Source organism: Catharus ustulatus, chromosome 38 (assembly GCF_009819885.2).
Source record: "Catharus ustulatus isolate bCatUst1 chromosome 38, bCatUst1.pri.v2, whole genome shotgun sequence".
Taxonomy (NCBI): Eukaryota; Metazoa; Chordata; class Aves; order Passeriformes; family Turdidae; genus Catharus; species Catharus ustulatus.
Window position 1 is genome coordinate 867,085 of NC_046258.1, and position 27,396 is coordinate 894,480.

A 27,396-nucleotide genomic window follows, 5' to 3' on the forward strand; every position below is an offset into this window, starting at 1 on the left:
GGGACCCAGAGTCAGATGGGGTGAAAATCATGAACGTGTTTAACACCAGCCCAAGTAACACCAGTACCAGCATATTTGGCGCAGAAATAAACGGCGGAATCCTCGACCTTGAGGCTGTTCATGGTCAGCGTCACCGAGCTCTGCCCGTTGTCCCTGGAGATCGAGAACCGACCCTTGAACGACGGTGCGTAGTAGGTGCTGCTGCCACTGCTGCTGATCCCTGCGACCCATTCCAGTGCCTTCCCAGGGCTCTGGCGGACCCACTGCATGTAGTAATTCCCAAAATCAAATCCAGAGGCACGGCAGAGCAGAGTCAGGGACCCCCCGGGGGGCTGGAGGTCCCCCCCGCACTCCAGCAGGGTCACGACCGCCCGGAGCCCTGCGGGAACAAGGGGAGATGGGGATGAGGCGCCGGATCCGGGCGTGGCCCGGGTTGGGCGTGGCACTCCGGAGGCGCCCGGGACCCACCTGGCAGGGCCAGCAGGGCCAGGAGGGCGAGGAGGGGATGGTGAGATCCTGGGGTAATGAAAATAACAGCAATTAACAAACAATTAATGAATTCAACCCAAACCCTCCTGGCTCAGGTTTTTCTACTCTCAGGGTCGGATCTGCCCCTTTGGGGACTTCCCCAAAAAGCCACAAAAAGGCCCAAAATTGCCCCAAATTTCGGGTTTTGCTTTCAGTGCAGCTGCAGCTGCTGGCACCTGCTGGGGGCCATAATTAGAGCAGTTAATTAGAGTTACTAGGGATGACAACTAAGGGCAACTCTAGATAAACCTCCTAAATCAGTAGGAATAATTAATTCTACTGTTTTTCTTTTTTCATTTATATTTTTTTATTTTAATTGATTTTTCTAACGGTTATTAATTATAGGCAATCAGGGTTTTAAAAAAACTTTATTGTGGTTAATGACTGTCATCATCAGAGCTAATTATGGAATATAATTGGGTTCAAAGTCAATTTAACCCCAACACGCCCGGATCCGGCGCCTCATCCCCATCTCCCCTTGTTCCCGCAGGGCTCCGGGCGGCCGTGACCCTGCTGGAGTGCGGGGGGGACCTCCAGCCCCCCGGGGGGTCCCTGACTCTGCTCTGCCAGGGGAATGGATTCGATTTCGGGGGTTCCTCCATGGTCTGGGCTCGCCAGAGCCCCGGGAATGTGCTGGAACATGTGGCAAGGATGGACTATGATGGAGACACCTACTACGCGCCGTCTGTCAAGGGCTTATGGTGGTGCTGACCGTTTTGACCGTTTCTGGTCTGTCCCCGTCACTCTCGACTTTTCCCCCCCAGTTGTTCCCATTTCCCCCAAATCTCCCCCAGCTCCCCCTCCCCTGATTGGCCGAGCTGACGCGGAGCCGACGCCGGCAGAAGCGGTTCGGTGCCGGGTCTGGGGCCGGGCCGGAGCCTTTGTCCAAATCCCTGAATTTCTGATTTTTGGGTTGAGATTTGGGGCAGAACCAGGGGAGGGTTTGGGGTCAGTGGTGACCACTGGGGCAACCGGGGGAGACTGGGGACAAAGGGCCAGGACTGGGGCAGGGGCTGAGGGCTGGGGGAAGGGTCTGGTGACATTTGGGGACAGGTGAGAGGGATGGGGCTAAAACCATCAACAAAATAAGCACCAGACCAAGCAACAAAACCATCACCAGATTTGGCACAGAAATAAATGCCGGAATCCTCGTCCTTGAGGCTGTTCATGGTCAGCATCACCGAGCTCTGCCTGTTGTCCCTGGAGATCGAGAACCGGCCCTGCACCGAGGGCGCGTAGGCGGTGTCTTCATCACTGTCAATCCCTGCAACGTATTCCAGTCCCTTTCCGTGTCTTTGGCGGATCCAGAACATTCCATAATCCTCAAAATCGAACCCGGAGGCGCGGCAGAGCAGAGTCAGGGACCCCCCGGGGGGCTGGAGGTCCCCCCGCACTCCAGCAGGGTCACGGCCGCCCGGAGCCCTGCGGGAACAAGGGGAGATGGGGATGAGGCGCCAGATCCGGGCGTGTTGGAGTTAATTTTTACTTCAAAGTATAGTTTTCCATTATTAGTGTCAGGAACCAAAGCAAGGCAAGCGTCGTACCTAACAGGTGTAAAAAAAATAAAGAAATAATAAATTCAGGGCCAGTCAATGGAGCAGGGGCAGGATCAGCTGTGCCATGAATTAATTAACAGATGGAGACTAATTGCCGGCTCTGGGCTCAGCCCAAACTCGCGGCGTCTCCTCCTTCTCTTCCCTCTGGACCCCGACTCCTGCTCCCCTGCCCTCGGGGTCTCCTCCCTGCTCTTTGTGCTCTCCCCCCGTGCAGGATTGAAGGATTGCCGGTTTTATCTGAGCCTGGACAAACGCTGTGCCGGGCCAGGCCCTGCTCCCTGCGCTCCTGCAGGGACACAAAAGGGCCCTTCCAGGTTTGCTCCTCCAGAACGGGAATGCACAGAGCGGGAACAAATCCTCCCGTTGGTTTCCAGGCGGCCAAAATCCAAACTGGGCTCCAACAATTTGGGGAAGGGTCTGGGGACCTGAGGAGGGGGACGGGGCTGAAACCATCAACAAAACTAGCACCAGCGCCATCAGCACCCCAACCAGCAACAGCACTTTTGGCACAGAAATAAACGGCGGAATCCTCGTCCTTGAGGTTGTTCATGGTCAGCGTCACCGAGCTCTGCCCGTTGTCCCTGGAGATCGAGAACCGGCCCTGCACCGACGGCGCGTAGTAAGTGTCGCCATCATAGTCAATCTCTGCAACATATTCCAATCCCTTTCCGGGTCTTTGGCGGATCCAGATCATTCCATAACCCCCAAAATCGAATCCAGATCCACGGCAGAGCAGAGTCAGGGAGCCCCCGGGGGGCTGGAGGTCCCCCCCGCACTCCAGCAGGGTCACGGTCGCCCGGAGCCCTGCGGGAACAAGGGGAGATGGGGATGAGGCGCCGGATCCGGGCGTGGCCCGGGTTGGGCGTGGCGCTCCGGAGGTGCCCAGGGATGCAGAAACAAAGAGTCTGTGCCCAGTCCAAGTTAAAAGGTGTTTATTGTGATTATTATTTACCTTTATATCATCTTTGGGAAGCCGTGACCCTGCTGGAGTCCGGGGGGGACCTCCAGCCCCCCGGGACGTCTCTGGCCCTTGTGTGCCGCGCCTCTGGATTCAATTTTGGGAGTCACTGGATGGCCTGGTTCCGCCAGAGCCCCGGGAAGGCGCTGGAATTCGTCGCAGGGATCCACCCCAGTGGTGGTTACACCGAGTACGCGCCGTCCGTCAAGGACCGGTTCTCGATCTCCAGGGACAACGGGCAGAGCTCGGTGACGCTGACCATGAACAACCTCAAGGACGAGGATTCCGCCCTTTATTTCTGTGCCAAAGATACCGTTGGTGACAGTTGGAATATTGCTGTCCCCAGCTGTCCCCAGCCCCTTCTCCCACCCCCTCTCCTACCCCAGTCCTGGCCCCTCCCTCCAGCTGGGGACAAGGTGGGGACATCTCCAGAGCCAATGTCCGACACACCAGCTCCAATCCCAGCACCAAAATCACAGAAAACATTTCATGGCATCGACCTGTGGTGCATTTGGGGCAGAAATCAGCACTGGAATCCTCGTCCTGGAGGCTGAGATGGGAAAAGCTCCAACCCCTGACCCAACTCTTGGCCGTTCCTGCAAAGCTTTGAGCTCTGGGGCCCAAACCTCAGCACTCGACCCTGGATCCAAAGTTTGGTCTTAAAGACTTTGAATCAAAGCTCAACTTTGGGACAGCGCTAAAGACTCAGGAACAGTGTTCAAGGTCAGGATCAAGTATTGGGATTTGGGGGAAGGGTCTGGGGACATTTGAGGACAGGTGGGGACCCAGAGTCAGATGGGGTGAAAATCATGAACGTGTTTAACACCAGCCCAATCAGCACCACCGCCAGCATATTTGGCGCAGAAATAAACGGCGGAATCCTCGTCCTTGAGGCTGTTCATGGTCAGCGTCACCGAGCTCTGCCCATTGTCCCTGGAGATCGTGAACCGGCCCTTGACTGACGGCGCGTAGTAGGTGCTGCCACTGCTGCTGATCTCTGCGACAGATTCCAGCGCCTTCCCGTGGCTCTGGCGAACCCAGTGCATGTAGGAACTTCCAAAATTGAACCCGGAGGCGCGGCAGAGCAGAGTCAGGGACCCCCCGGGGGGCTGGAGGTCCCCCCCGCACTCCAGCAGGGTCACGGTTGCCCCGAGTAGAGATAAACACAAATATCCCAATGAACACTTTGTAACTGGGACTGGGCACAGACTCTTTGTTTCTGCATCCCCAGGGGCCCCAGAGCACCACGCCCAACCCGGGCCACGCCCGGATCCGGCGCCTCATCCCCATCTCCCCTTGTTCCCGCAGGGCTCCGGGTGGCCGTGACCCTGCTGGAGTGCAGGGGGGACCTCCAACCCCCTGGGGGGTCCCTGACTCTCCTCTGCCGTGGATCTGGGTTCAATTTTGGGAGCCACGCCATTTTCTGGATGCGCCAGAAACCCGGGAAGACTCTGGAATCGCTTGCAGCCATCAAGAGCGATGACAGCACCTCCTACGCAGAGTCCGTCAAGGGCCGGTTCACGATCTCCAGGGACAACGGGCAGAGCTCGGTGACGCTGACCATGAACAGCCTCAAGGACGAGGATTCCGCCGTTTATTTCTGTGCCAGATGTGATGATGGCACTTGTGGTTCTGATGCTGTTGCTTGGATTGGTGATGCAGGTTTTGGTTCAAGCCCCTACTTCTTTACCCGCAAATATCCCATAATTCCGTCATTACTCCTGCAAATGTCAATCCTTCCCCTCAAATTTTGACCTTTTATCCACAAATTCCCCAAGCTCCTTCCCGGTTCTCGTCTTTCCCACCGTTTGGAATTATTTCCCCCAAGTCTCCGCCTTTCACCCAAGATTTCCTTTCCTTTCCCTCCTGACCATTGCCCTGAGGATTCCCCTGGGTCACTCCAGATCTCAACAAGGGTCAGCAAACCCAAACCTGCCCTGTGGGCACCGAACCGCCATAAATACCACCAGCAACAGCACCCCAATAACCACCAGCACCAGTTTCAGCATATTTGCCGCAGAAATAAACGCCGGAATCCTCGTCCTTGAGGTTGTTCATGGTCAGCGTCACCGAGCTCTGCCCGTTGTCCCTGGAGATCGAGAACCGGCCCTTGACTGATGGCGCGTAGGCCGTGCTGCCATCCTTGTGGATACTTGCGACAAAATCCAACGCCTTCCCGGGGCTCTGCCGAGCCCAGGTCATTCCGAAACTCCCAAACGTGAACCCAGATCCACGGCAGAGCAGAGTCAGGGACCCCCCGGGGGGCTGGAGGTCCCCCTCGCACTCCAGCAGGGTCACGGTCGCCTCATCCCATCCCCAAATCATCACCAGTTCTCCCCCAAACTCCCCTGGTTTGATCTAAATCTCCACCCGAATTTTCCTGAATTAAAAAATCACAGAAAATAATGGAAATAACTGCAATTAACAATAAATCAATAAAATTAACCCAAACCCTCCTGGCTCAGGTTTTTCTGCTCTCAGGTCCGGATCCGCCCCTTTGGGGACTTCCCCAAAAAGCCACAAAAAGGCCCAAAATGGCCCCAAATTTCGGGTTTTGCTTTCAGTGCAGCTGCAGCTGCTGGCACCTGCTGGTGGTTGTAATTAGAGTGGTTAATTAGAGTTATTTGAGCAGAAATTTAAGGCCAATACAGTTAAAAAACCTCCTGAATTAATAGGAGCAATTACAATAAATAGTTTTATTTGTTTCATTATAGTCTTTTTTCATTTAATTGGTTTTTATTGAGTGTAATATTTATCAGCATACAGGGTTATAATAAAAGTTTTTTAGGGTTAATGACTGTCGTCACCAGGGCTAATAATGGAATATTTTTGGGTTCAAACTCAATTTAACCCCAACACGCCCGGATCCGGCGCCTCATCCCCATCTCCCCTTGTTCCCGCAGGGCTCCGGGCGGTCGTGACCCTGCTGGAGTGTGGGGGGGACCTCCAGCCCCCGGGGGGTCCCTGACTCTGCTCTGCCGCGCCTCCGGGTTTGATTTTGGGAGTTACTACATGCAGTGGGTTCGACAGAGCCCTGGGAAGGCGCTGGAATGGATTGCAGGGATCACCAGCAGTGGCAGCACCTACTACGTGCCATCGGTCAAGGGCCGGTTCTCGATCTCCAGGGACAACAGGCAGAGCTCGGTGACGCTGACCATGAACAACCTCAAGGACGAGGATTCCGCCATTTATTTCTGTGTTAAAAGTGCTGGTGCTGCTAGTGCTCATGCTGGTGCTAATGATATTGATGATTTCAACCCCTCCCCTTCACAGCGTCCCCACGTGTCCCCAAATGCAACACGACCCTTCCACTAAATCCCAAGCCTTGACGCCAACCATGAGCATTGGCCCTGAGTCTTCACCGCTACGTCCAAAGTGCAGAATTAAGTCCTTTGGAATCCGTTGGGATTTGTTTCCTGGAGGAACCTCATGAGGACGAGTCCTCCCCAATTTGCCCAAAATGCACACAAATATTGGGGTGAAAAGTTGATGCTTGTGGAAAGGGTCGGGGGTACAAGGACAGCGCAGGACGCGATGATGGGGACGAGGTCAAAACCGTAGAAAGTGTAAGAAACACAAGTGAAACCCAAACAAGCACCATCATATTTGGCGCAGAAATAAACGGCGGAATCCTCGTCCTTGAGGTTGTTCATGGTCAGCGTCACCGAGCTCTGCCCATTGTCCCTGGAGATCGAGAACCGACCCTGCACTGATGACGCGTAGTAGGTGTAGCCACCGGTGCTGCTGATCTCTGCGACCGTTTCCAGCGCCTTCCCGGGGCTCTGCTGAACCCAGCCCATGTAGGAACTCCCAAAATTGAACCCATTCCCGCGGCAGAGCAGAGTCAGGGACCCCCGGGGGGCTGGAGGTCCCCCCCGCACTCCAGCAGGGTCACGGCCGCCCAGAGCCCTGCGGGAACAAGGGGAGATGGGGATGAGGCGCCGGATCCGGGCGTGGCCCGGGCTGGGCGTGGCGCTCCAGAGGCACCCGGGACCCACCTGGCAGGGCCAGCAGGGCCAGGAGGGCGAGGAGTGGGGGGGAGCTCGAGGCCATGGCCGGGATGTGCCGGGTACGGGGTCCTGGGGGGGTTGGGGCAGAACCGGTGAAGATTTGGAGCTGGGATGAGGCGACCGTGACCCTGCTGGATTGCGGGGGGGAGCTCCAGCCCCCCGGGGGGTCCCTGACTCTGCTCTGTCGTGGAAATGGATTCAATTTTGGGAGTTTTGAAATGTTCTGGATACGTCAGAGCCCCGGGAAGGCGCTGGAATGGGTTGCGAGTATCAGCAAGAGTGGCAACACCTACTACGCGCCGTCAGTCAAGGGCCGGTTCACGATCTCGAGGGACAACGGGCAGAACTTGGTGACGCTGACCATGAACAACCTCAAGGACGAGGATTCCGACGTTTATTTCTGTGCCAAATCTGCTGCTAGTTGTTGTGCTGATGCTGATGATATTCATGGGTTTGGCCCCGTCCCCTTCACCCATTCCCCTGTTGTCCCCACATATCCCCTGACCCTTCCCCCAGCCCTCAGCCCTTGCCCCAGTCCTGACTCTTCGCCCCCAGTCTCCCCCGGTTGCCCCAATGGTCACCACTGACCCCAAACCCTCCCCTGGTTCTACCCCAAATCTCAACCCAAAAATCAGAAATTCAGGGATTGGGGCAAAGGCTCCGGTCCGGCCCCAGACCCGGCACCGAACCGCTTCTGCCGGCGTCGGCTCCGCGTCAGCTCGGCCAATCAGGGGAGGGGGAGATTTGGGGGAAATGGGAACAACTTGGGGGGGAAATTCGAGTGTTGGGACAAGAATGGAGGAGTTTGAGGGAGGACGTGAGGGAGGAAACCAAAGGTTGGTCTATGGGGGAAGGACTGAGGGATTTCGGGACATTTGGGAGCCCAGCACTTTGAGCATTCGGCTACAGTTGGAATCGTCTCCGAGACCAACAACAGCAGAAAATACAGCACCACAGCCACTGCTGTAACATCTGGCACAGAAATAAATGCTGGAATCCTCGTCCTTGAGGTTGTTCATGGTCAACGTCACCGAGCTCTGCCCGTTGTCCCTGGAGATCGTGAACCGGTCCTTGACCGACGGTGCGTAATCGGTGCTGTCACCAGTGTTGTAGATCCATGCAACAAATTCCAGCCCCTTTCCACGTTTTTGGCGGAACCAGAAAATGTCGTGGATCCCAAAATCGAATCCATTCCCACGGCAGAGCAGAGTCAGGGACCCCCCGGGGAGCTGGAGGTCCCCCCCGCACTCCAGCAGGGTCACGGCCGCCCGGAGCCCTGCGGGAACAAGGGGAGATGGGGATGAGGCGCCGGATCCGGGCGTGACCCGGGCTGGGCGTGGCGCTCTGGAGGCGCCCGGGACCCACCTGGCAGGGCCAGCAGGGCCAGGAGGGCGAGGAGTGGGAGGGAGCTCGAGGCCATGGCCGGGATGTGCCGGGTACGGGGTCCTGGGGGGTTTGGGGCAGAACCGGTGAAGATTTGGGGCTGGGATGAGGCGGCCGTGACCCTGCTGGAGTGCGGGGGGGACCTCCAGCCCCCCGGGGGGTCCCTGGCGTTGCTGTGCCGTGGCTCTGGATTTGATATTGGGAGTTTCACCATGTTCTGGATCCGCCAAATGACCGGGAAGGGGCTGGAATTGGTCGCGGGGATCTGGACTGACGGTGGCACCCAGTACGCGCCATCGGTCAAGGGCCGGTTCTCGATCTCCAGGGACAACGGGCAGAGCTCGGTGACGCTGACCATGAACAACCTCAAGGACGAGGATTCCGCCGTTTATTTCTGCGCCAAATGTACTAATGGTGGTTGTTACTGGGGTGCTGCTGCTGGTGGTATTTATGGTGGTTTGGTGGTGGTGGCTGAGATTTGGGGTGACCCAGAGGAATCCTCAGGGCAACGACCACGAGGGCAGGGAGAGGAAATCTGGGGTGAAAGGCGGAGATTTAGGGGGAATGATCCCAGATGGGGGGAAGTTGAGATTAAGGACAGGGCTGGATGAGTTTGGTCAAAAATGGCTGAGATTTGAGGGGAAGCCTTTTGATTTGGGGGAAGAATGTGGGAAATATGGGAGATTTCGGCATCAAACAGTGGAGACTTGGGACCAGAAACGGCATCGCCAATATGACCAACAGAAGCACCACCATAACTGCTGTAACAACCACTAGTGGAACATTTGGCACAGAAATAAATGCTGGAATCCTCGACCTTGAGGTTGTTCATGGTCAGCGTCACCAAGCTCTGCCCGTTGTCCCTGGAGATCGAGAACCGACCCTGCGCTGACGACGCATACCGGGTGGTGCCACCATTGGTGTTGATACTTGCGACAAATTCCAGCGCCGTCCCAGGTCTTTGGCGGATCCAGAACATGTCGTAATTCCCAAAACTGAACCCAGACCCGCGGCAGAGCAGAGTCAGGGACCCCCCGGGGGGTTGGAGTTCCCCCCCGCACTCCAGCAGGGTCATGGCGGCCCGGAGCCCTGCGGGAACAAGGGGAGATGGGGATGAGGCGCCGGATCCGGGCGTGGCCCGGGCTGGGCGTGGCGCTCTGGGGCCCCTGGGGATGCAGAAACAAAGAGTCTGTGCCCAGACCCAGATGCAAAGTGTTCGTTGGGATATTTGTGTTTATCTCGATCCGGGCGATCGTGACCCTGCTGGAGTCCGGGGGGGACCTCCAGCCCCCCGGGGTGTCGATGGCTTTGGTGTGCCGCGCCTCCGGGTTTAATTTTGGGAGTTTTGGAATGGGCTGGTACCGCCAGAGTCCCGGCAAGGGACTGGAATTTGTAGCGAGTATCCACAGCAACGGTGGCGCCACGCGGTACGCGCCGTCTGTGCAGGGCCGGTTCTCGATCTCCAGGGACAACGGGCAGAGCTCGGTGACGCTGACCATGAACAGCCTCAAGGACGAGGATTCTGGTGTTTATTTCTGCGGCAAAACTTACGATGGCGCTGAACCTTTTACTGCTGATGTTGCTCATTCCGGCGCTCGGGGTGGGTTTGGTTCCATCCCTGAAATCCGGGCTCAGTTCCCAAACCCTTCCCCCAAACCTCAACCCTTGGCCAATCCCAAACCATGTCCTGCAACTCTGAACAGGCACTACCAAAACTTTTCAGCTCTTGTCACCAAATTTTCCAGTATTTCTCCCAGATTCTCAGCCCTTGGCCCTCAGTCAGGACCATTTGGTCTCCTGAGCTGGACCTTGCCCCTCTAACGGGATCACTGGCCCAACTCTCCCCAAATCCGTGGTGTTGGCCCAAAGCCGCCTGGGTTGACACCGATCCCCAGTGCTGACCCAAATCGGATCCTTCAGGGTAGAGTTCAGGGGAACAAAGTTGAGATTTGGGGTCGGCAGTTGTGATTTGGGAACTGGGAGCAGAGGAGGGCAAGGTTGGGATCAATGGTCAAGAACTGGGACTGGGTTTGGGGGCTGGGGGGAAATTTGGGGACATTTGGGTTCAGGTGATCACTCACAGCAGTGCCCACATGAGCATTGTCAACATACTCAGGAGCAGGAGCAGCAGTACCATCAGATTTGGCACAGAAATAAACGGCGGAATCCTCGTCCTTGAGGCTGTTCATGGTCAGCGTCACCGAGCTCTGCCCGTTGTCCCTGGAGATCGTGAACCGGCCCTTGACTGACGGCGCGTACTCGGTGTAGCCACCACTGTTACTGATCCTTGCCACGAATTCCAGTCCCTCCCCGGGACTCTGGCGCATCCAGCCCATCCCGAATTTTCCGAAATCGAATCCATTGCCGCGGCAGAGCAGAGTCAGGAACCCCCCGGGGGCTGGAGCCGAGATAAACACAAATATCCCAATGAACACTTTGTAACTGGGGCTGGGCACAGACTCTTTGTTTCTGCATCCCCAGGGGCCCCAGAGCGCCATGCCCAGCCCGGGCCACGCCCGGATCCGGCGCCTCATCCCCATCTCCCCTTGTTCCCGCAGGGCTCCGGGCGGCCGTGACCCTGCTGGAGTGCGGGGGGGACCTCCAGCCCCCCGGGGGGTCCCTGACTCTGCTCTGCAGAGCCTCTGGGTTTGATTTTGGGAGTTTCACAATGTTGTGGGTCCGCCAAAGACCCGGGAAGTCGCTGGAATACATCGCAGGGATCAGCTATGGTGGCAGTACCAACTACGCGCCATCGGTCAAGGGCCGGTTCTCGATCTCCAGGGACAACGGGCAGAGCTCGGTGACGCTGACCATGAACAACCTCAAGGACGAGGATTCCGCCGTTTATTTCTGTGCCAAATATGCTGGTACTGGTGCTACTTGGGCTGGTGTTAAACATGTTCATGATTTTCACCCCATCTGACTCTGGGTCCCCACCTGTCCTCAAATGTCCCCGGACCCTTCCCCCAAACCCCAACCCCTGACCCCATTCCTGCACCCCTGGCCCAGTCTGGAACTGGTTCTGCACCAAATCTCTGCCCTGACCCTGATCTCCACTCTTGGCCCCACGTCCTGACCCTCGCTTCTGATTTTGGGGGATTCCCTCAGGGTTTGGTGGCGGTGGCTGAGATTTGAGGTGACACAGGGGAATCCTCAGGGCTGAACACTCCGGGTTGGTGCTCAAGGTCACAGTCAAGGGTTGGAGTTTGGGGACATTTGGGGACCTGGGAAAGGGGATGGGGCCAAAGCCATCAATACCATAAGCATGAGCAGAACCACCAGCGCCGTGTTTGGCACAGAAATAAACGGCGGAATCCTCGTCCTTGAGGTTGTTCATGGTCAGCGTCACCGAGCTCTGCCCGTTGTCCCTGGAGATCGAGAACCGGCCCTTGACTGATGGCGCGTAGTAGGTGCTGCCACCATTGTTGTGGATCCCAGCGACCCATTCCAGCCCCTTCCCGGGGCTCTGGCGAATCCAACTCATGGTGTAACTTCCAAAATCAAAACCGGAGGTGCGGCAGAGCAGAGTCAGGGACCCCCCGGGGGGCTGGAGGTCCCCCCTGCACTCCAGCAGGGTCACGGCCGCCCAGAGCCCTGCGGGAACAGGGGAGATGGGGATGAGGCGCCGGATCCGGCCGTGCCGGGGTCACAATTCGCTGCAGGATCCCAATTTCAGGAAATTGGAAATGTTCCAAACAAACCGACCCAACCTTCTGAACCAGCTCAAATCCGCGGTCAAACAGCCGACGGCGCAGGGAGAGAAGGTGAAGCAGAAAGTCACTGACAGAACTCAGAGGCACCAAAAATGGGATCGACCAATCAGATGAAGGCTCCACCAATCAACCAAGGAGGTGACGAATAAAGACGCGCGTTCGTCTCAAGGGCCAGAGCGGATCACCAATGGAACAAAGAGTGACTGAAATCAGAGATAATTAATAAAAATAAACAATGTTTAGAGGCAGAGTGAATGGCGCTGGGTGATTGGCATGGAATGGTGCAGAGTCCTTGGTGTTCTGTGCTTCGTTTGGGGCACAGAGTCGGGATTGGGGGTCAGGGGTTTGAGCCGTGCCTGTCCCCATCTCCCCTTGTTCCCGCAGGGCTCTGGGAGGCCATGACCCTGCTGGAGTGTGGGGGGGACCTCCAGCCCCCCGGGGGGTCCCTGACTCTGCTCTGCCGCGGGAATGGATTCGATTTCGGGAGTTTTGGAATGGGTTGGATGCGACAGAGTCCCGGGAAAGCGCTGGAATACGTTGCAAGTATCAACAGCAATGGTGGTAGCACCGTGTACGCGCCCTCGGTCAAGGGCCGGTTCTCGATCTCCAGGGACAACGGGCAGAGCTCGGTGACGCTGACCATGAACAACCTCAAGGACGAGGATTCCGCCGTTTATTTCTGCGCCAAACGTGCTTATAGTGGTGCTTATGTTGCTGCTGCTGCTGCTTATATTGATGGATTGGGCCCCATCCCCATCAGGGTGTCCCCATCTGTTCCCACTTGCCCCAGGACCCCTCCCCCAAACCCCAACCCCTGACCCCATTCCTGCCCCCGTGGCCCAGACTGGAACTGGTTCTGCCCCAACTGCCCTCCCCTGACCCCCATCTCGACTCTCGACCCCACGCCCTGACCGTGATGGGCTCTGGGTCGGTGCAGGGCCGGGTCTGGATCTCCAGGTCGAGGATTCCAGTGCCAATTTCTGTGCCCAACGGCACAATGGTGCTGGTGCTGGTTATGCTGGTGCTGGTTCCGTCCCACCCCGGCTGCTCTGACCCCCCCTGACCTTTTCTGCCAATCCCAACCCCTGACCCAACTCTTGGCCGTTCCTGCAAAGCTTTGAGCTCTGCTCCCCAAACCTCAGCACTCGGCCCTGGATCCAAACTTTGGTCTTAACGACTTTGAATCAATGCTCAACTTTGGGACAGCACTAAAGACTCGGGGTCAATGTTCAAGGTCAGGTCAAGGGTTGGGGTTTGGGGGAAGGGTCTGGGGACATTTGGGGATTGGTGGGGATGCAGTGACTGGGTTGGGGATGAAACCATCAACAAAACCAGCACCAACCGCATAAACAGCCCATCCACCACCATAAACACATTTGCCGCAGAAATAAACGGCGGAATCCTCGTCCTTGGGGCTGTTCATGGTTAGCGTCACCGAGCTCTGCCCGTTGTCCCTGGAGATCCTGAACCGGCCCTGGACAGACGATGAGTAGTAGGGCTCTTCATCATAGCCGATCGCTGCGACGTATTCCAGTCCCATCCCAGGCCTCTGGCGGAGCCAGAACATGGCATAACTCCCAAAATTGAACCCAGATCCGTGGCAGAGCAGAGTCAGGGACCCCCCGGGGGGCTGGAGGTCCCCCCCGCACTCCAGCAGGGTCACGGTCGCCTCATCCCAGCCCCAAATTTTCACCGGTTCTGCCCCAAACCCCCCCAGGACCCCGTACCCGGCACATCCCGGCCATGGCCTCGAGCTCCCTCCCGCTCCTCACCCTCCTGGCCCTGCTGGCCCTGCCAGGTGGGTCCCGGGCGCCTCCGGAGCGCCACGCCCAGCCCGGGCCACGCCCGGATCCGGCGCCTCATCCCCATCTCCCCTTGTTCCCGCAGGGCTCTGGGCGGCCGTGACCCTGCTGGAGTGCGGGGGGGACCTCCAGCCCCCCGGGGGGTCCCTGACTCTGCTCTGCCGCGGGTCTGGGTTCACGTTTAGAAGTTACGACATGTACTGGGTCCGCCAAAGACCCGGGAAAGGTCTGGAATGGATCGCACAGATCAACAGCGATGGCCGTTACACCAACTACGCGTCGTCGGTCAAGGGCCGGTTCACGATCTCCAGGGACAACGGGCAGAGCTCGGTGACGCTGACCATGAACAGCCTCAAGGTCGAGGATTCCGCCATTTATTTCTGTGCCAAATGTTCCACCAATTGGTGTTATGGTTATGTTGCTGCTTCTACCGCCAATCCTGGTTATATCAACGACGCCAGTTGTGGTCTCAAGCCCCCATTGCTGGTCCCCCAAATATCCTAAATTCCCATATTCTTTCCCAGAATCCCAGTCCTTTCTCTCAAATCTTGGCCATTTTGCCCCAAACTCCTCCGTTACTGCCCCAACTCTTGACATTCCCCCAATTTGGGACCCTTTCCCCCAAATCTCCGCCTTTCACCCCAGATTTCCGCTCCCTTCCCTCGTCGCCTTTGCCCTGAGGATTCCCCTGGGTCACCCCAAATCTCAACAAGGGTCAGCAAACCCAAACCTCCCCCACTGGCCCCAAACCCTGAGGGATCCCCCCAGAATCAGCAGCGAGGGTCAGGACGTGGGGCCAAGAGTGGAGATCGGGGTCAGGGCAGAGATTTGGGGCAGAACCCAAAAGAACCCCCAGGTTGGGTTAGGGGGGCAGGAATGGGGCAGGGGTTGGGGTTTGGGTGCAGGGTATGGGGACAGGTGGGGACAGGTGGGGACAGGGATGACCCCAAAATCATCCATGCAATTAGCACAAGGATTGCCATTAGCACCAGATTCTTTGGCGCAGAAATAAACAGCGGAATCCTCGTCCTTGAGGTTGTTCATGGTCAGCGTCACCGAGCTCTGCCCGTCGTCCCTGGAGATCGAGAACCGGCCCTTGACTGATGGCGCAAAGTTTGTGTAACGACCCCCAGTGCTGATCTGTGCCACCCATTCCAGCCCCTTCCTGGGGCTCTGGCGGATCCACATGATTCCATTATTCCCAAACGTGAATCCAGAGCCACGACACACCAAAGCCATCGAACTCCCGGGGGGCTGGAGGTCACCCCCGGACTCCAGAAGGGTCACGGCCGCCCGGAGCACTGCAGGAACAAGGGGAGATGGGGATGAGGCGCCGGATCTGGGCATGTTGGGTTTAAATTGACTTTGAACACAAATTATTCCATTGTTAGTCCTTAGGGTGACAGTCATTAACCCCAATAAAGTTTTATTATAACCCTGATTGCCAATAATCAATAACCCTGAGAAAAATCAATTAAATGAAAAAAATATAAATGAAAAAAATATAAATGAAAAAAGCAAAACAGTTGAATTTAATTATTCCTACTGATTTAGGAGGTTTATCTAGAGTTGCCCTTAGTTGTCATCCCTAGTAACTCTAATTAACTGCTCTAATTACGGCCCCCAGCAGGTGCCAGCAGCTGCAGCTGCCCTGAAAGCAAAACCCGAAATTTGGGGCCATTTTGGGCCTTTTTGTGGCTTTTTGAGGAAGTCCCCAAAGGGGCGGATCCGGCCCTGACAGCAGAAAAACCTGAGCCAGGAGGGTTTGGGTTCATTTCATTAATTGTTTGTTAATTGAAGACATTTTCATTATTTTCCATGATTTTTAAATTCAGAAAAATTCTGGGGGAGATTTAGATCAAACCAGGGGAGTCTGGGGCTGAACCGGTGAAGATTTGGGGATGGGATGAGGCGACCGTGACCCTGCTGGAGTGCGGGGGGGACCTCCAGCCCCCCGGGAGGGTCCCTGACTCTGCTCTGCCGTGGATCTGGGTTCATGTTTGGGAGTTTCGGAATGACCTGGGCTCGGCAGAGCCCCGGGAAGGCGCTGGATTTTGTCGCAAGTATCCACAAGGATGGCAGCACGGCCTACGCGCCATCGGTCAAGGGTCGGTTCACGATCTCCAGGGACAACGGGCAGAGCTCGGTGACGCTGACCATGAACAACCTCAAGGACGAGGATTCCGCCGTTTATTTCTGCGCCAAATCTGATGATAGTGGCAGAGACACTGCTGCTAATTATGTTGATGTTTAAGGTCCCATCTCTCTCACCTGTCCCCAAATGTCCCCAAATGTCCCCAGACCCTTCCCCAAATCCCAACCCTTCACCCCCACCTTGAGCACCAACCCCGAATCTTCAGCACTGGGCCCAAGCTGTAACAGCCCTGGGAGTTCTGGGTCTCCAGTTTGGGGATTGTTTGGAGCCTCTTTTTTCTTCATTTGGGGACTGGTGCGGATCGGATGACGGCTACGGGTGGAAATCATCAACGTAAGGAGCGCCAGGATCATCACCAACACCACTGACAAGTTCGGCACTGAAACAGGAACTGGAATTTTGGGGGAATTTTGGGAGATTTGGGGACCCAGCAATGAGGACTTGCATGTGAATCGGCATTGGCAACACAATGAGCACAAGCGTTGTAATCACCCTCGTTGGCATAGTAAGATTTGGTGCAGAAATAAACGGCGGAATCCTCGTCCTTGAGGTTGTTCATGGTCAGCGTCACCGAGCTCTGCCCGTTGTCCCTGGAGATCGAGAACCGGCCCTTGACAGACGCTGCGTAGTACTTGCTGCCGCCACCGCTGTGGATCCCTGCGACCCATTCCAGCGCATTCCCGGGGCTCTGCCGGACCCACAGGACAGAGAAACTCCCGAAATCAAATCCAGAAGTGCGACACACAAGGGCCATGGAACCCCTGGGGGGTTGGAGGTCTCCCCCGCACTCCAGCAGGGTCACGGCTGCCTGGAGCCATGCGGGAACAAGGGGAGATGGGGATGAGGCGCCGGATCCGGGCGTGGCCCGGGCTGGGCGTGGCGCTCTGGGGCCCCTGGGGATGCAGAAACAAAGAGTCTGTGCCCAGCCCCAGCGACAAAGTTTCACTGGGATTTTTATTAACATTTATTTCATCTCCAGGCAGTCGTGACCCTGCTGGAGTACGGGGGGGACCTCCAGCCCCCCGGGGGTTCCCTGACTCTGCTCTGCCGTGGCTCTGGATTTGATATTGGGAGCTTCACCATGTTCTGGATCCGCCAAAGACCTGGGAAGGCGCTGGAATTGCTGGCAGGGATCTGGACTGACGGCGGCACCGAGTACGCGCCGTCGGTCAAGGGTCGGTTCTCGATCTCCAGGGACAACGGGCAGAGCTCGGTGACGCTGACCATGAACAACCTCAAGGACGAGGATTCCGGTGTTTATTTCTGCGGCAAATGTACTAATGCTGGTTGTTACTGGGGTGCTGCTGCTGGTGGTATTTATGTTGGTTTGGTGCCCACTGGGGAGGTTTGGGTTTGCTGACCCTTTTTGAGATTTTTCTTGACCCAGGGGAATCCCCAGGGCAATGGTCACGAGGGAAGGGAGTGGAAATCTGGGATGAAAGGTGGAGATTCGGGGCACAAGGACCCAACTGGGGGAAAGATGAATTTTGAGGGAGCGCTGGAAGAATTTGGAGTAAAATGACCGAGATTTGGAATGTAGGGCTTGGATTTGGGTAAACAGTGTGGGAAATTTGGGACATTTGGGGACCCAACAATGAGGGCTTGGGACCACAAACAGCATTGTCGATATAACAGCGATTACCAAGAACAGCAGCAGCAGTTACAACGTAGTAACAATTCCAACTGAAACATTTGGCACAGAAATAAACGCCGGAATCCTCGTCCTTGAGGTTGTTCATGGTCAGCGTCACCGAGCTCTGCCCGTTGTCCCTGGAGATCCTGAACCGGTCCTGCACCCACAGCGCATAGGACGTGCTTCCACCAGTGTCGATACTGCCGACATATTCCAGTCCCTTTCCAGATTTTTGGCGGATCCAGAACATTCCATAACTCCTGAAACTGAAACCGTAGGCGCGGCAGAGCAGAGTCAGGGACCCCCCGGGGGGCTGGAGGTCCCCCCCGCACTCCAGCAGGGTCACGGCCGCCCGGAGCCCAGCGGGAACAAGGGGAGATGGGGATGAGGCGCCGGATCCGGGCGTGACCCGGGCTGGGCGTGGCGCTCTGGAGGTGCCCGGGACCCACCTGGCAGGGCCAGCAGGGCCAGGAGGGCGAGGAGCGGGAGGGAGCTCGAGGCCATGGCCGGGATGTGCCGGGTACGGGGTCCTGGGGAGTTTGGGGGGTGTTAATGAATTTTTAATTGGGCTGGACTCCAGAGTGTCTCTTTAAATCCCTGTTTATGGTGTCCAGATGTTTCAATAACTTATTTATTGTTTTAAATGCTTTTTAACAATCACAGAAAATAATGAAAATAACTGCAATTAACAATAACTTAATGAAATGATCCCAAACCCTCCTGGCTCAGGTTTTTCTGCTTTCAGGGCCGGATCCGCCCCTTTGGGGACTTCCACAAAAAGCCACAAAATAGCCCAAAATGGCCCCAAATTTCGGGTTTTGCTTTCAGTGCAGCTGCAGCTGCTGGCAGCTGCTGGGGGTCGTAATTAGTGCAGTTAATTAGAGTTACTAGGGATGACAATTAAGGGCAACTCTAGAAAAACCTCCTAAATCAGTAGGAATAATTAAATTCAAGTGTTACACTTTTTTAACTTATATTTTTTTCATTTAATTGATTTTTCTAAGGCTTATGAATTATTGGAAATCAGGGTAATAATAAAAACTTATTGAGGTTAATGACTGTCATCATCAGAGCTAATAACGGAATATATTTGGGTTCAAAGTCAATTTAACCCCAACACACCCGGATCCGGCGCCTCATCCCCATCTCCCCTTGTTCCCGCAGGGCTCCGGGCGGCCGTGACCCTGCTGGAGTGCGGGGGGGACCTCCAGCCCCCCGGGGGGTCCCTGACTCTGCTCTGCCAGGGGAATGGATTCAATTTTGGGAATTATGGAATGTTCTGGACCCGCCAGAGCCCTGGGAAGGCACTGGAATTCGTGGCGAGTATCTACAACGATGGTGACACCACCCACTACTCACCGTCGGTCAAGGACCGGTTCTCGATCTCCAGGGACAACGGGCAGAGCTCGGTGACGCTGACCATGAACAACCTCAAGGACGAGGATTCCGCCGTTTATTTCTGTGCCAAAAATGCCCGTCCTGATGCAAACGCTGGTGCTGTTGAAGATTTGGGTCAGCACTGGGGGCTGGTGTCAGCCCGGGTGGCTTTGGCGGGACAATGTGGATTTCAGATGAACTGGCTGAGTTCTGGGGCAAGTGATTACTTTAGAGGGGCAAGGTCAGGATGAGGAACCAAAAAGGTGGGGACTGGGGGGCCAGGAGGTGAGAATTTGGGGAAGGAATTCAGGGCACAGTGACAAGTTAGGACCAGGTCATGGCAACAGGGCCAAAACCATAAACTGGAGCAGTAGCAGCATCCCAACCACCATCAGTGTGAGCAGATTTGGCACAGAAATAAACGGCGGAATCCTCGTCCTTGAGGTTGTTCATGGTCAGCGTCACCGAGCTCTGTCCGTCATCGGTGGCCAACGTGAACCGGCCCTTGACTGACGGCGCGTAGTAAATGCCACTCTTCCAGCTCACCCGCGCAACGAGTTCCGGTGACTTCCTGGGGCTCTGGCGGATCCAACCCATTGCAAATTTCCCAAAATCGAACCCAGAGGCACGGCAGAGCAGAGTCAGGGACCCCCCGGGGGGCTGGAGGTCCCCCCCACACTCCAGAAGGGTCACGGCCGCCCGGAGCCCTGCGGGAACAAGGGGAGATGGGGATGAGGCGCCGGATCCGGGCGTGGCGCTCTGGGGCCCCTGGGGATGCAGAAACAAAGAGTCTGTGCCCAGTCCAAGTTAAAAGGTGTTTATTGTGATTATTATTTACATTTATATCATCTTTGGGCGGCCGTGACCCTGCTGAAGTCCAGAGGAGACCTCCAGCCCCCCGGGGGGTCCCTGACTCTGCTCTGCCGCGCCTCCGGGTTCAATTTCGGAAGCTCCTACATGCAGTGGGTCCGCCAGAGTCCCGGGAAGGCGCTGGAATGGGTTGGAATGATCAGCAGCAGTGGCAGCAGTACCTGGTACGCGCCGTCATTCAAGGGCCGGTTCTCGATCTCCAGGGACAACGGGCAGAGCTCGGTGACGCTGACCATGAACAGCCTCAAGGACGAGGATTCCGCCGTTTATTTCTGTGCCACAAACACTGGTGCTGGTTATGCTGATGCTTATGCTGTTGATGGATTTGGTCCCGTCCCCTTCCCCAGGTCCCCAAATGTCCCCAAACTCCAACCCTTGACTGTGACCTTGGGCACTGACCCCGATTCTACAGCCCTGGGTCCAAAGTTGAGCTGTGAATCTTTTTGGGTCCATTTGAATTTACTGGAATCTGTTTCCTTGTGGGACACCATGAGTGCAGGACCTCCCAAATTTGTCCTAAACCAAAACAAACAATGGGGTGAAGGGTTGGGGTTTGAGACAAGGATCTGGGGCACAGGGACAGGTGGGGACGGAGCCAAAGCCACCAACATCATCAACAGCAGCAATACCAGCGCAGCAACTGTCGACAGATTTGGCACAGAAATAAACGGCGGAATCCTCGTCCTTGAGGTCGTTCATGGTCAGCGTCACCGAGCTCTGCCCGTTGTCCCTGGAGATCCAGAACCGGCCCCGCACCGAGGCCCCATAGAAGGTGTAACCTCCATCGCCGCTGATCAGTGCCACGAATTCAAACCCTTCCCGAAGCTCTGCCGGACCCATCTCATTTCGTAACCCCCAAAACTGAATCCAGAGCCGCGGCAAACCAGGGCCAAGGTGGCCCCGGGGGGCTGGAGATCCCCCCCGCACTCCAGCAGGGTCACAGCCGCCTCATCCCAGCCCCAAATCTTCACCGGTTCTGCCCCAAACCTCCCCCAGGACCCCGTACCCGGCACATCCCAGCCATGGCCTCGAGCTCCCTCCCGCTCCTCGCCCTCCTGGCTGTGCTGGCCCTGCCAGGTGGGTCCCGGGCGCCTCCGGAGCGCCACGCCCAGCCCGGGCCACGCCCGGATCCAGCGCCTCATCCCCATCTCCCCTTGTTCCCGCAGGGCTCCGGGCGGCCGTGACCCTGCTGGAGTGCGGGGGGGACCTCCAGCCCCCCGGGGGGTCCCTGACTCTGCTCTGCCGCGGGTCTGGGTTCGATTTTGGGAACTACGAAATCTACTGGATCCGTCAGAGCCCTGGGAAGGGACTGGAATGGATCGCACAGATCAACAGCGCTGGTGACAACTCCGAGTACGCGCCGTCGGTCAAGGGCCGGTTCTCGCTCTCCAGGGACAACGGGCAGAGCTCGGTGACGCTGACCATGAACAGCCTCAAGGACGAGGATTCCGGCGTTTATTTCTGCGCCAGATGTTACACCAATAACTGTGAATGGGCGGCTTCTGCTGTTGTTGATTTCGCACATGGTGCTGGCTGTGGCCCAATGCGGGAAGAGCTGGCTCACCATATGTCCTAAAAATCCCCAAATTTTCCCCCAAATGCCAGATATTGATCCCATACTTCAGCTACTCACCAAGACTCCTCCATCGTGGCCCCAATTCTCAATTTTTGCCCCAATTTTGGCCCAAATCTCCCCCGGCTCCCCCTCCCCTGACTGGTCGAGGTGACGCGGAGCCGACGCCGGCAGAAGCGGTTCGGTGCCGGGTCTGGGGTCGGGCCGGAGCCTTTGTCCTAATCCCTGAATTTCTGATTTTTGGGTTGAGATTTGAGACAGAACCAGGGGAGGGTTTGTGGTCAGTGGTGGCCATTGGGGCAACTGGGGGAGAGTGGGGACGAAGGGACAGGACGGGGGACTGGGTTGAGGGCTGGGGGAAGGGTCTGGGGACATTTGGGGACAGTTGGGACTGTGCGCTGTGATTGGGCATGAATCTGAAATACCCAACCAAACAGCATAAGCATCAGCAGCACCAGCAGTACCACCACCACTATAAGCATCTTTGGCACAGAAATAAACGGCGGAATCCTCGTCCTTGAGGCTGTTCATGGTCAGCGTCACCGAGCTCTGCCCGTTGTCCCTGGAGAGCGAGAACCGGCCCTTGACCGATGGAGCGTATGCTGTGCTGCTGCCACTGCTGCTGATCCCTGCGAGCCATTCCAGCGCCTTCCCGGGGCTCTGGCGGACCCAGTACATGCCAAAACTCCCGAACGTGAATCCAGACCCACGGTAGAGCAGAGTCAGAGACCCCCCGGGGGGCTGGAGCCGAGATAACCACAAATATGCCAATGAACACTTTGGAACTGGGACTGGGCACAGACTCTTTGTTTCTGCATCCCCAGGGGCCCCAGAGTGCCACGCCCAGCCCGGGCCATGCCCGGATCCGGCGCCTCATCCCCATCTCCCCTTGTTCCCGCAGGGCTCCGGGCGGCCGTGACCCTGCTGGAGTGTGGGGGGGACCTCCAGCCCCCCGGGGGGGTCCCTGACTCTGCTCTGCCGCACGTCTGGATTCAATTTTGGCAATGTTATCATGTTCTGGATACGCCAGAGCCCTGGGAAGGCGCTGGAGTTCGTAGCTGGTATTGAGAGCAAGAGTTCCAGCACTGCCTACGCGCCGTCGGTCAAGGGCCGGTTCAGGATCTCCAGGGACAACAGGCAGAGCTCGGTGACGCTGACCATGAACAACCTCAAGGATGAGGATTCCGCCGTTTATTTCTGCGCCAAGGGTGCTGATGGTTATGTTGGTGCTAATTTTCCTGGTGCTACTGCTGCTCCTCCAGCTGCTCTGACCCACCCTGACCTTTTCTGCCAATCCCAACCCCTGACCCAACTCTTGGTCGTTCCTCCAAAGCTTTGAGCTCTGCGCCCCAAACCTCAGCACTCGGCCCTGGATCCAAACTTTGGTCTTAAAGACTTTGAATCAAAGCTCAACTATGGGACAGCACTAAAGACTCAGGGTCAGTGCTCAAGGTCGTGATCAAGGATTGGGGTTTGGGCGAAGGGTCTGGGGACATTTGGGGAAAGGTGCGGACACAGTGACCGGGATCAGGCCATAACCATGAACATAACGAGCACCAGCAGCATCAGCAGTCCAACCAGCATAAGCACCCTTGGCACAGAAATAAACGGCGGAATCCTCGTCCTTGAGGTTGTTCATGGTCAACGTCACCGAGCTCTGCCCGTTGTCCCTGGAGATCGAGAACCGGCCCTACACCGAAAGCCCGAACCAGGTGGTGCTGCCAGCGCTGCTGATCGCCGCGACCAATTCCAGCGCCTTCCCAGAGCTCTGCCGGATCCAGTACATCCCATAATCCCCTAGAGTGAAACCGGAGGTGCGGCAAACAAGGGCCAAAGATGCCCCAGGGGGCTGGAGGTCCCCCCCGCACTCCAGCAGGGTCACAGCGCCACTTTCTGTGCCAAAACTCCGTGTGGTTTCTGTGCTGATGCTGTTCCTCATCCTGGTCATGGTGGTTTTGGCCCTGCCCCCATCATTGTGTCCCCACCTGTCCCCTCACCCCAAATCTCAGCCCTTGGCCCGACCCCGACCCTTTGCTGCACCCCTGAATCGTCTCTGCCCCGATTTCTCAGCTCTTTGTGTCAAATCCTCAGCTCTGGGCTGCTGAGTGTGGGGGGGACCTCCCACCCCCCGGGGGGTCCCTGACTCTGCTCTGCCACGGGAATGGATTTGATTTCGGGCATTCCTCCATGGCCTGGGTTCGCCAGAGCCTCGGGAAGGCGCTGGAATACGTGGCAGCGATTGACTATGATGGAGACACTTGGTATCCACCATCAGTCAAGGGTCGGTTCTCGATCTCCAGGGACAACGGGCAGAGCTCGGTGACGCTGACCATGAACAACCTCAAGGACGAGGATTCCGCCGTTTATTTCTGCGGCAAGCCTCCTGGTGATAATTATGCTACTCCTGCTGCTGCTTATGTTGATGGTTTTGTTCCCACCTGTATCCAGACCCTTCCCCCAAACCCCAAACCTTGACCCTGACCTTGAGCACTGACCCCAAGTCTTTAGTGCTGTCCCAAAGTTGAGCTTTGATTCAAAGTCTTTAAGACCAAAGTTGGGATCCAGGGCCGAGTGCTGAGGTTTGGGGTGCAGAGCTCAAAGCTTTGCAGGAACGGCCAAGAGTTGGGTCAGGGGTTGGGATTGGCAGGAAAGGTCAGGGGGGGTCAGAGCAGCTATAGGGGGGACGGAACCAGCACCAGCACAACCAGCACCAGCACCATTGTGCCGTTGGGCACAGAAATTGGCACCAGAATCCTCGGCCTGGAGATCCAGGACCGACCCTGCACCGACCCAGAGCCAATCACGGTCAGGACGTGGGACCTGGAGTGGAGATCGGGGTCTGGGGAGGGGATTTGGGGCAGAACCAGTTCCAGGCTGGGTCAGGGGGACAGGAATGGGGTCAGGGGTTGGGGTTTGGGGGAAGGGTGTGGGGACATTTGGGGACAGGGATGAGGCTGAAATCATCCACGCAATCAGCACAAGGGTTGCCATTAGCACCAGATTCTTTGGCGCAGAAATAAACACCGGAATCCTCTTCCTTGAGGTTGTTCATGGTCAGTATCACCGAGCTCTGCCCGTCGTCCCTGGAGATCGAGAACCGGCCCTTGACTGATGGCGCAAAGTTTGTGTAACGACCCCCGGTGCTGATTTGTGCCACCCATTCCAGCCCCTTCCCGGGGCTCTGGCGGATCCACATGATTCCGTTATTCCCAAACGTGAATCCAGAACCACGACACACCAAAGCCATCGAACTCCCGGGGGACTGGAGGTCACCCCCAGACTCCAGCAGGGTCACGGCCGCCCAGAGCCCTGCGGGAACAAGGGGAGATGGGGATGAGGTGCCGGATCCGGGCATGTTGGGTTTAAATTGACTTTGAACACAAATTATTCCATTGTTAGTCCTTAGGGTGACAGTCATTAACCCCAATAAAGTTTTATTGTAACTCTGATTGCCAATAATAAATAACCCTGAGAAAAATCAATGAAATGAAAAAAATATAAATTAAAAAATTAAGACAGTTGAATTTAATTATTCCTGGTGATTTAGGAGGTTTTTCTAGGGTTGGCCTTGGTTGTCATCCCTAGTAACTCTAATTAACTGCACTAATTACGGCCCCCAGCAGGTGCCAGCAGCTGCAGCTGCACTGAAAGCACAACCCGAAATTTGGGGCCATTTTGGGCCTTTTTGTGGCTTTTTGGTGAAGGCCCCAAAGGGGCGGATCCGGTCCTGAGAGGAGAAAAACCTGAGTCAGGAGGGCTTGGGTTGAATTCCTTAATTGCTTGTTAATTGCAGTTATTTCCATTATTTTCTGTGATTTTTAAACTCGGGTTTAGTACACTGACAGGATGTAGGGGATTTACTGATTTTATTTTATTCTATTTTCATTATTTTCATTAATTTTGGTTTGTATTTGTTACCAGAGTTGTTTCATTATTTTTCAGAAAATCTCCAGGTCCAAATCTGTCACCCCCAGCCCATGAAATGCTGAATACAATAAACAGGAATTTAAATAATAAATAAATTATTGAATGATCTGGATACTACAAACAGTGTTTCAACAGCAAGTCTGGAGTTCTGTCCCCCTCGTTTTGGCTCTTCAGTCAGGGTCAGTGCTCAAGGTCGGGGTCAAGGGTTGGGGTCTGGTGACATTTGGGGATCGGTGGCGATGCCAAGATGGGGATGGGATAAAAACCAGCAGCAGCACCGCCAACTTCAACCCAATGACCGCCAGCATTTCTGACACAGAAATAAACGGCAGAATCCTCGTCCTTGAGGCTGTTCATGGTCAGCGTCACCGAGCTCTGCCCGTTGTCCCTGGAGATCGTGAACCGGCCCTGCACCGACGGCGCGTACCAGGTGGTGCCCCCGATGCTGATCTCCCCAATCCATTCCAGCGCCTTCCCAGGGCTTTGGCGAACCCAGCCCAGGTTGTAACCGGTGAAACTGAACCCGGAGGCGCAGCAGAGCAGAGTCAGGGACCCCCCGGGGGGCTGGAGGTCCCCCCCACACTCCAGCAGGGTCACGACCGCCCGGAGCCCTGCGGGAACAAGGGGAGATGGGGATGAGGCGCTGGATCCGGGCATGGCCCGGGCTGGGCGTGGTGCTCTGGGGCCCCTGGGGATGCAAAAACAAAGAGTCTGTGCCCAGTCCCAGTTACAAAGTGTTCGTTGGGATATTTGTGTTTATCTCAGCTCCAGCTCCCCGAGGGGTCCCTGACTCTGTTCTGCCGCGGGAATGGATTTGATTTTGGGAGTTTTGCCATGTTATGGGTGCGGCAGAGCCCTGGGAAGGCACTGGAATGGCTCGCAGGGATCAGCAATGATGGTGGCAGAACCTTCTATGCCTCGTATATCAAGGGCCGGTTCTCGATCTCCAGGGACAACGGGCAGAGCTCGGTGACACTGACCATGAACAGCCTCAAGGACGAGGATTCCGCCGTTTATTTCTGTGCCAAATCTGCTTATGGTGGTGGTTATTGGGGTGCTGTTGCTGGTGGTGTTTAAGGTGATTTGGTGCCCACTGGGGAGGTTTGGGTTTGCTGACCCTTGTTGAGATTTGGGTCGACCCAGGGGAATCCTCAGGGCAATGACCACGAGGGAAGAGAGCGGAAATCTGCGGTGAAAGGCGGAGATTTGGGGGAAAGGGTCCCAAACTGGGGGAATGTCGAGAGTTGGGGCAGTAACGGAGGAGTTTGGGGCAAAATGGCGGAGATTTGAGAGAAAGGGCTGGAATTCTGGGAAAGAATGTGGGAATTTAGGATATTTGGGGGACCAGCAATAGGGGCTTGAGACCACAACTGACATCATGGATATAACCAGGATTGGCGGTAGAAGCAGCAGCATAACCATAACACCAATTGGTGGAACATATGGCACAGAAATAAATGGCGGAATCAACAGTTCACAAATTTCTTATGCGCCATCGGTCAAGGACCGGTTCTCGATCTCCAGGAACAACGGGCAGAGCTCGGTGACGCTGACCATGAACAACCTCAAGGACGAGGATTCCGTCGTTTATTTCTGCGCCAAGGGTGCTGATGGTTATGTTGGTCCTAATTTTCCTGGTGCTGCTGCTGCCCCCCCAGCTGCTCTGACCTCCCCTGACCTTTTCTGTCGATCCTATCCCCTGAGGAGATGAGACACAGAAACCAATGATCCCAAATCCCAACTCTCTGATCAAAATTTTGTCCCCAGGACCTCCCTGTATCCTCCTCGCCCTCCTGGCCCTGCTGGTCCTGCCAGGTGGGTCCCGGGTGCCTCTGGAGCGCCACGCCCAACCCGGGCCACACCCGGATCCGGCGCCTCATCCCCATCTCCGCTTGTTCCCGCAGGGCTCCG

General features: G+C 56.3%; 1 protein-coding gene, 3 pseudogenes and 10 gene segments (V, D, J or C); 8 read left to right on the plus strand and 6 right to left on the minus strand.

The window, feature by feature from the left end:
* Positions 1–11: 11 nt before the first annotated feature.
* On the minus strand, positions 12–2,883 carry LOC117010089 (Ig heavy chain Mem5-like; the record flags this gene model as incomplete). The annotated part of the gene is made up of 3 exons (XM_033084374.1): positions 12–379; positions 469–516; positions 2,553–2,883. Coding segments are annotated over 3 exons (747 nt in total), but the record flags the coding sequence as incomplete, so codon positions are not given.
* A 950-nt stretch (positions 2,884–3,833) lies between these two features.
* On the minus strand, positions 3,834–4,190 carry LOC117010090 (the record flags this gene model as incomplete). The annotated part of the segment is given in 1 exon segment: positions 3,834–4,190. A coding segment is annotated over 1 exon segment (357 nt), but the record flags the coding sequence as incomplete, so codon positions are not given.
* Positions 4,191–4,219: 29 nt separating this feature from the next.
* Positions 4,220–4,796, plus strand: LOC117010091. The segment is given in 2 exon segments: positions 4,220–4,230; positions 4,385–4,796. Coding segments are annotated over 2 exon segments (423 nt in total).
* Positions 4,797–5,447: 651 nt separating this feature from the next.
* LOC117010092 lies at positions 5,448–6,357 on the plus strand (annotated as a pseudogene).
* Positions 6,358–6,425: 68 nt separating this feature from the next.
* LOC117010093 lies at positions 6,426–6,925 on the minus strand (annotated as a pseudogene).
* Positions 6,926–9,111: 2,186 nt separating this feature from the next.
* On the plus strand, positions 9,112–10,703 carry LOC117010094. The segment is given in 4 exon segments: positions 9,112–9,198; positions 9,305–9,417; positions 9,641–10,013; positions 10,662–10,703. Coding segments are annotated over 4 exon segments (615 nt in total).
* A 474-nt stretch (positions 10,704–11,177) lies between these two features.
* On the minus strand, positions 11,178–12,081 carry LOC117010095 (the record flags this gene model as incomplete). The annotated part of the segment is given in 2 exon segments: positions 11,178–11,210; positions 11,626–12,081. Coding segments are annotated over 2 exon segments (489 nt in total), but the record flags the coding sequence as incomplete, so codon positions are not given.
* Positions 12,082–12,121: 40 nt separating this feature from the next.
* Positions 12,122–12,966, plus strand: LOC117010096. The segment is given in 2 exon segments: positions 12,122–12,199; positions 12,544–12,966. Coding segments are annotated over 2 exon segments (501 nt in total).
* A 925-nt stretch (positions 12,967–13,891) lies between these two features.
* LOC117010097 lies at positions 13,892–14,630 on the plus strand (annotated as a pseudogene).
* A 1,408-nt stretch (positions 14,631–16,038) lies between these two features.
* On the minus strand, positions 16,039–17,069 carry LOC117010098. The segment is given in 3 exon segments: positions 16,039–16,071; positions 16,551–16,913; positions 17,052–17,069. Coding segments are annotated over 3 exon segments (414 nt in total).
* Positions 17,070–17,084: 15 nt separating this feature from the next.
* LOC117010099 lies at positions 17,085–17,596 on the plus strand (the record flags this gene model as incomplete). The annotated part of the segment is given in 2 exon segments: positions 17,085–17,379; positions 17,493–17,596. Coding segments are annotated over 2 exon segments (399 nt in total), but the record flags the coding sequence as incomplete, so codon positions are not given.
* Positions 17,597–19,889: 2,293 nt separating this feature from the next.
* On the plus strand, positions 19,890–20,837 carry LOC117010100. The segment is given in 2 exon segments: positions 19,890–20,313; positions 20,722–20,837. Coding segments are annotated over 2 exon segments (540 nt in total).
* A 313-nt stretch (positions 20,838–21,150) lies between these two features.
* On the plus strand, positions 21,151–21,561 carry LOC117010101 (the record flags this gene model as incomplete). The annotated part of the segment is given in 1 exon segment: positions 21,151–21,561. A coding segment is annotated over 1 exon segment (411 nt), but the record flags the coding sequence as incomplete, so codon positions are not given.
* A 4,104-nt stretch (positions 21,562–25,665) lies between these two features.
* Positions 25,666–27,371, minus strand: LOC117010102. The segment is given in 2 exon segments: positions 25,666–26,103; positions 27,228–27,371. Coding segments are annotated over 2 exon segments (582 nt in total).
* Between the last annotated feature and the right edge of the window lie 25 nt (positions 27,372–27,396).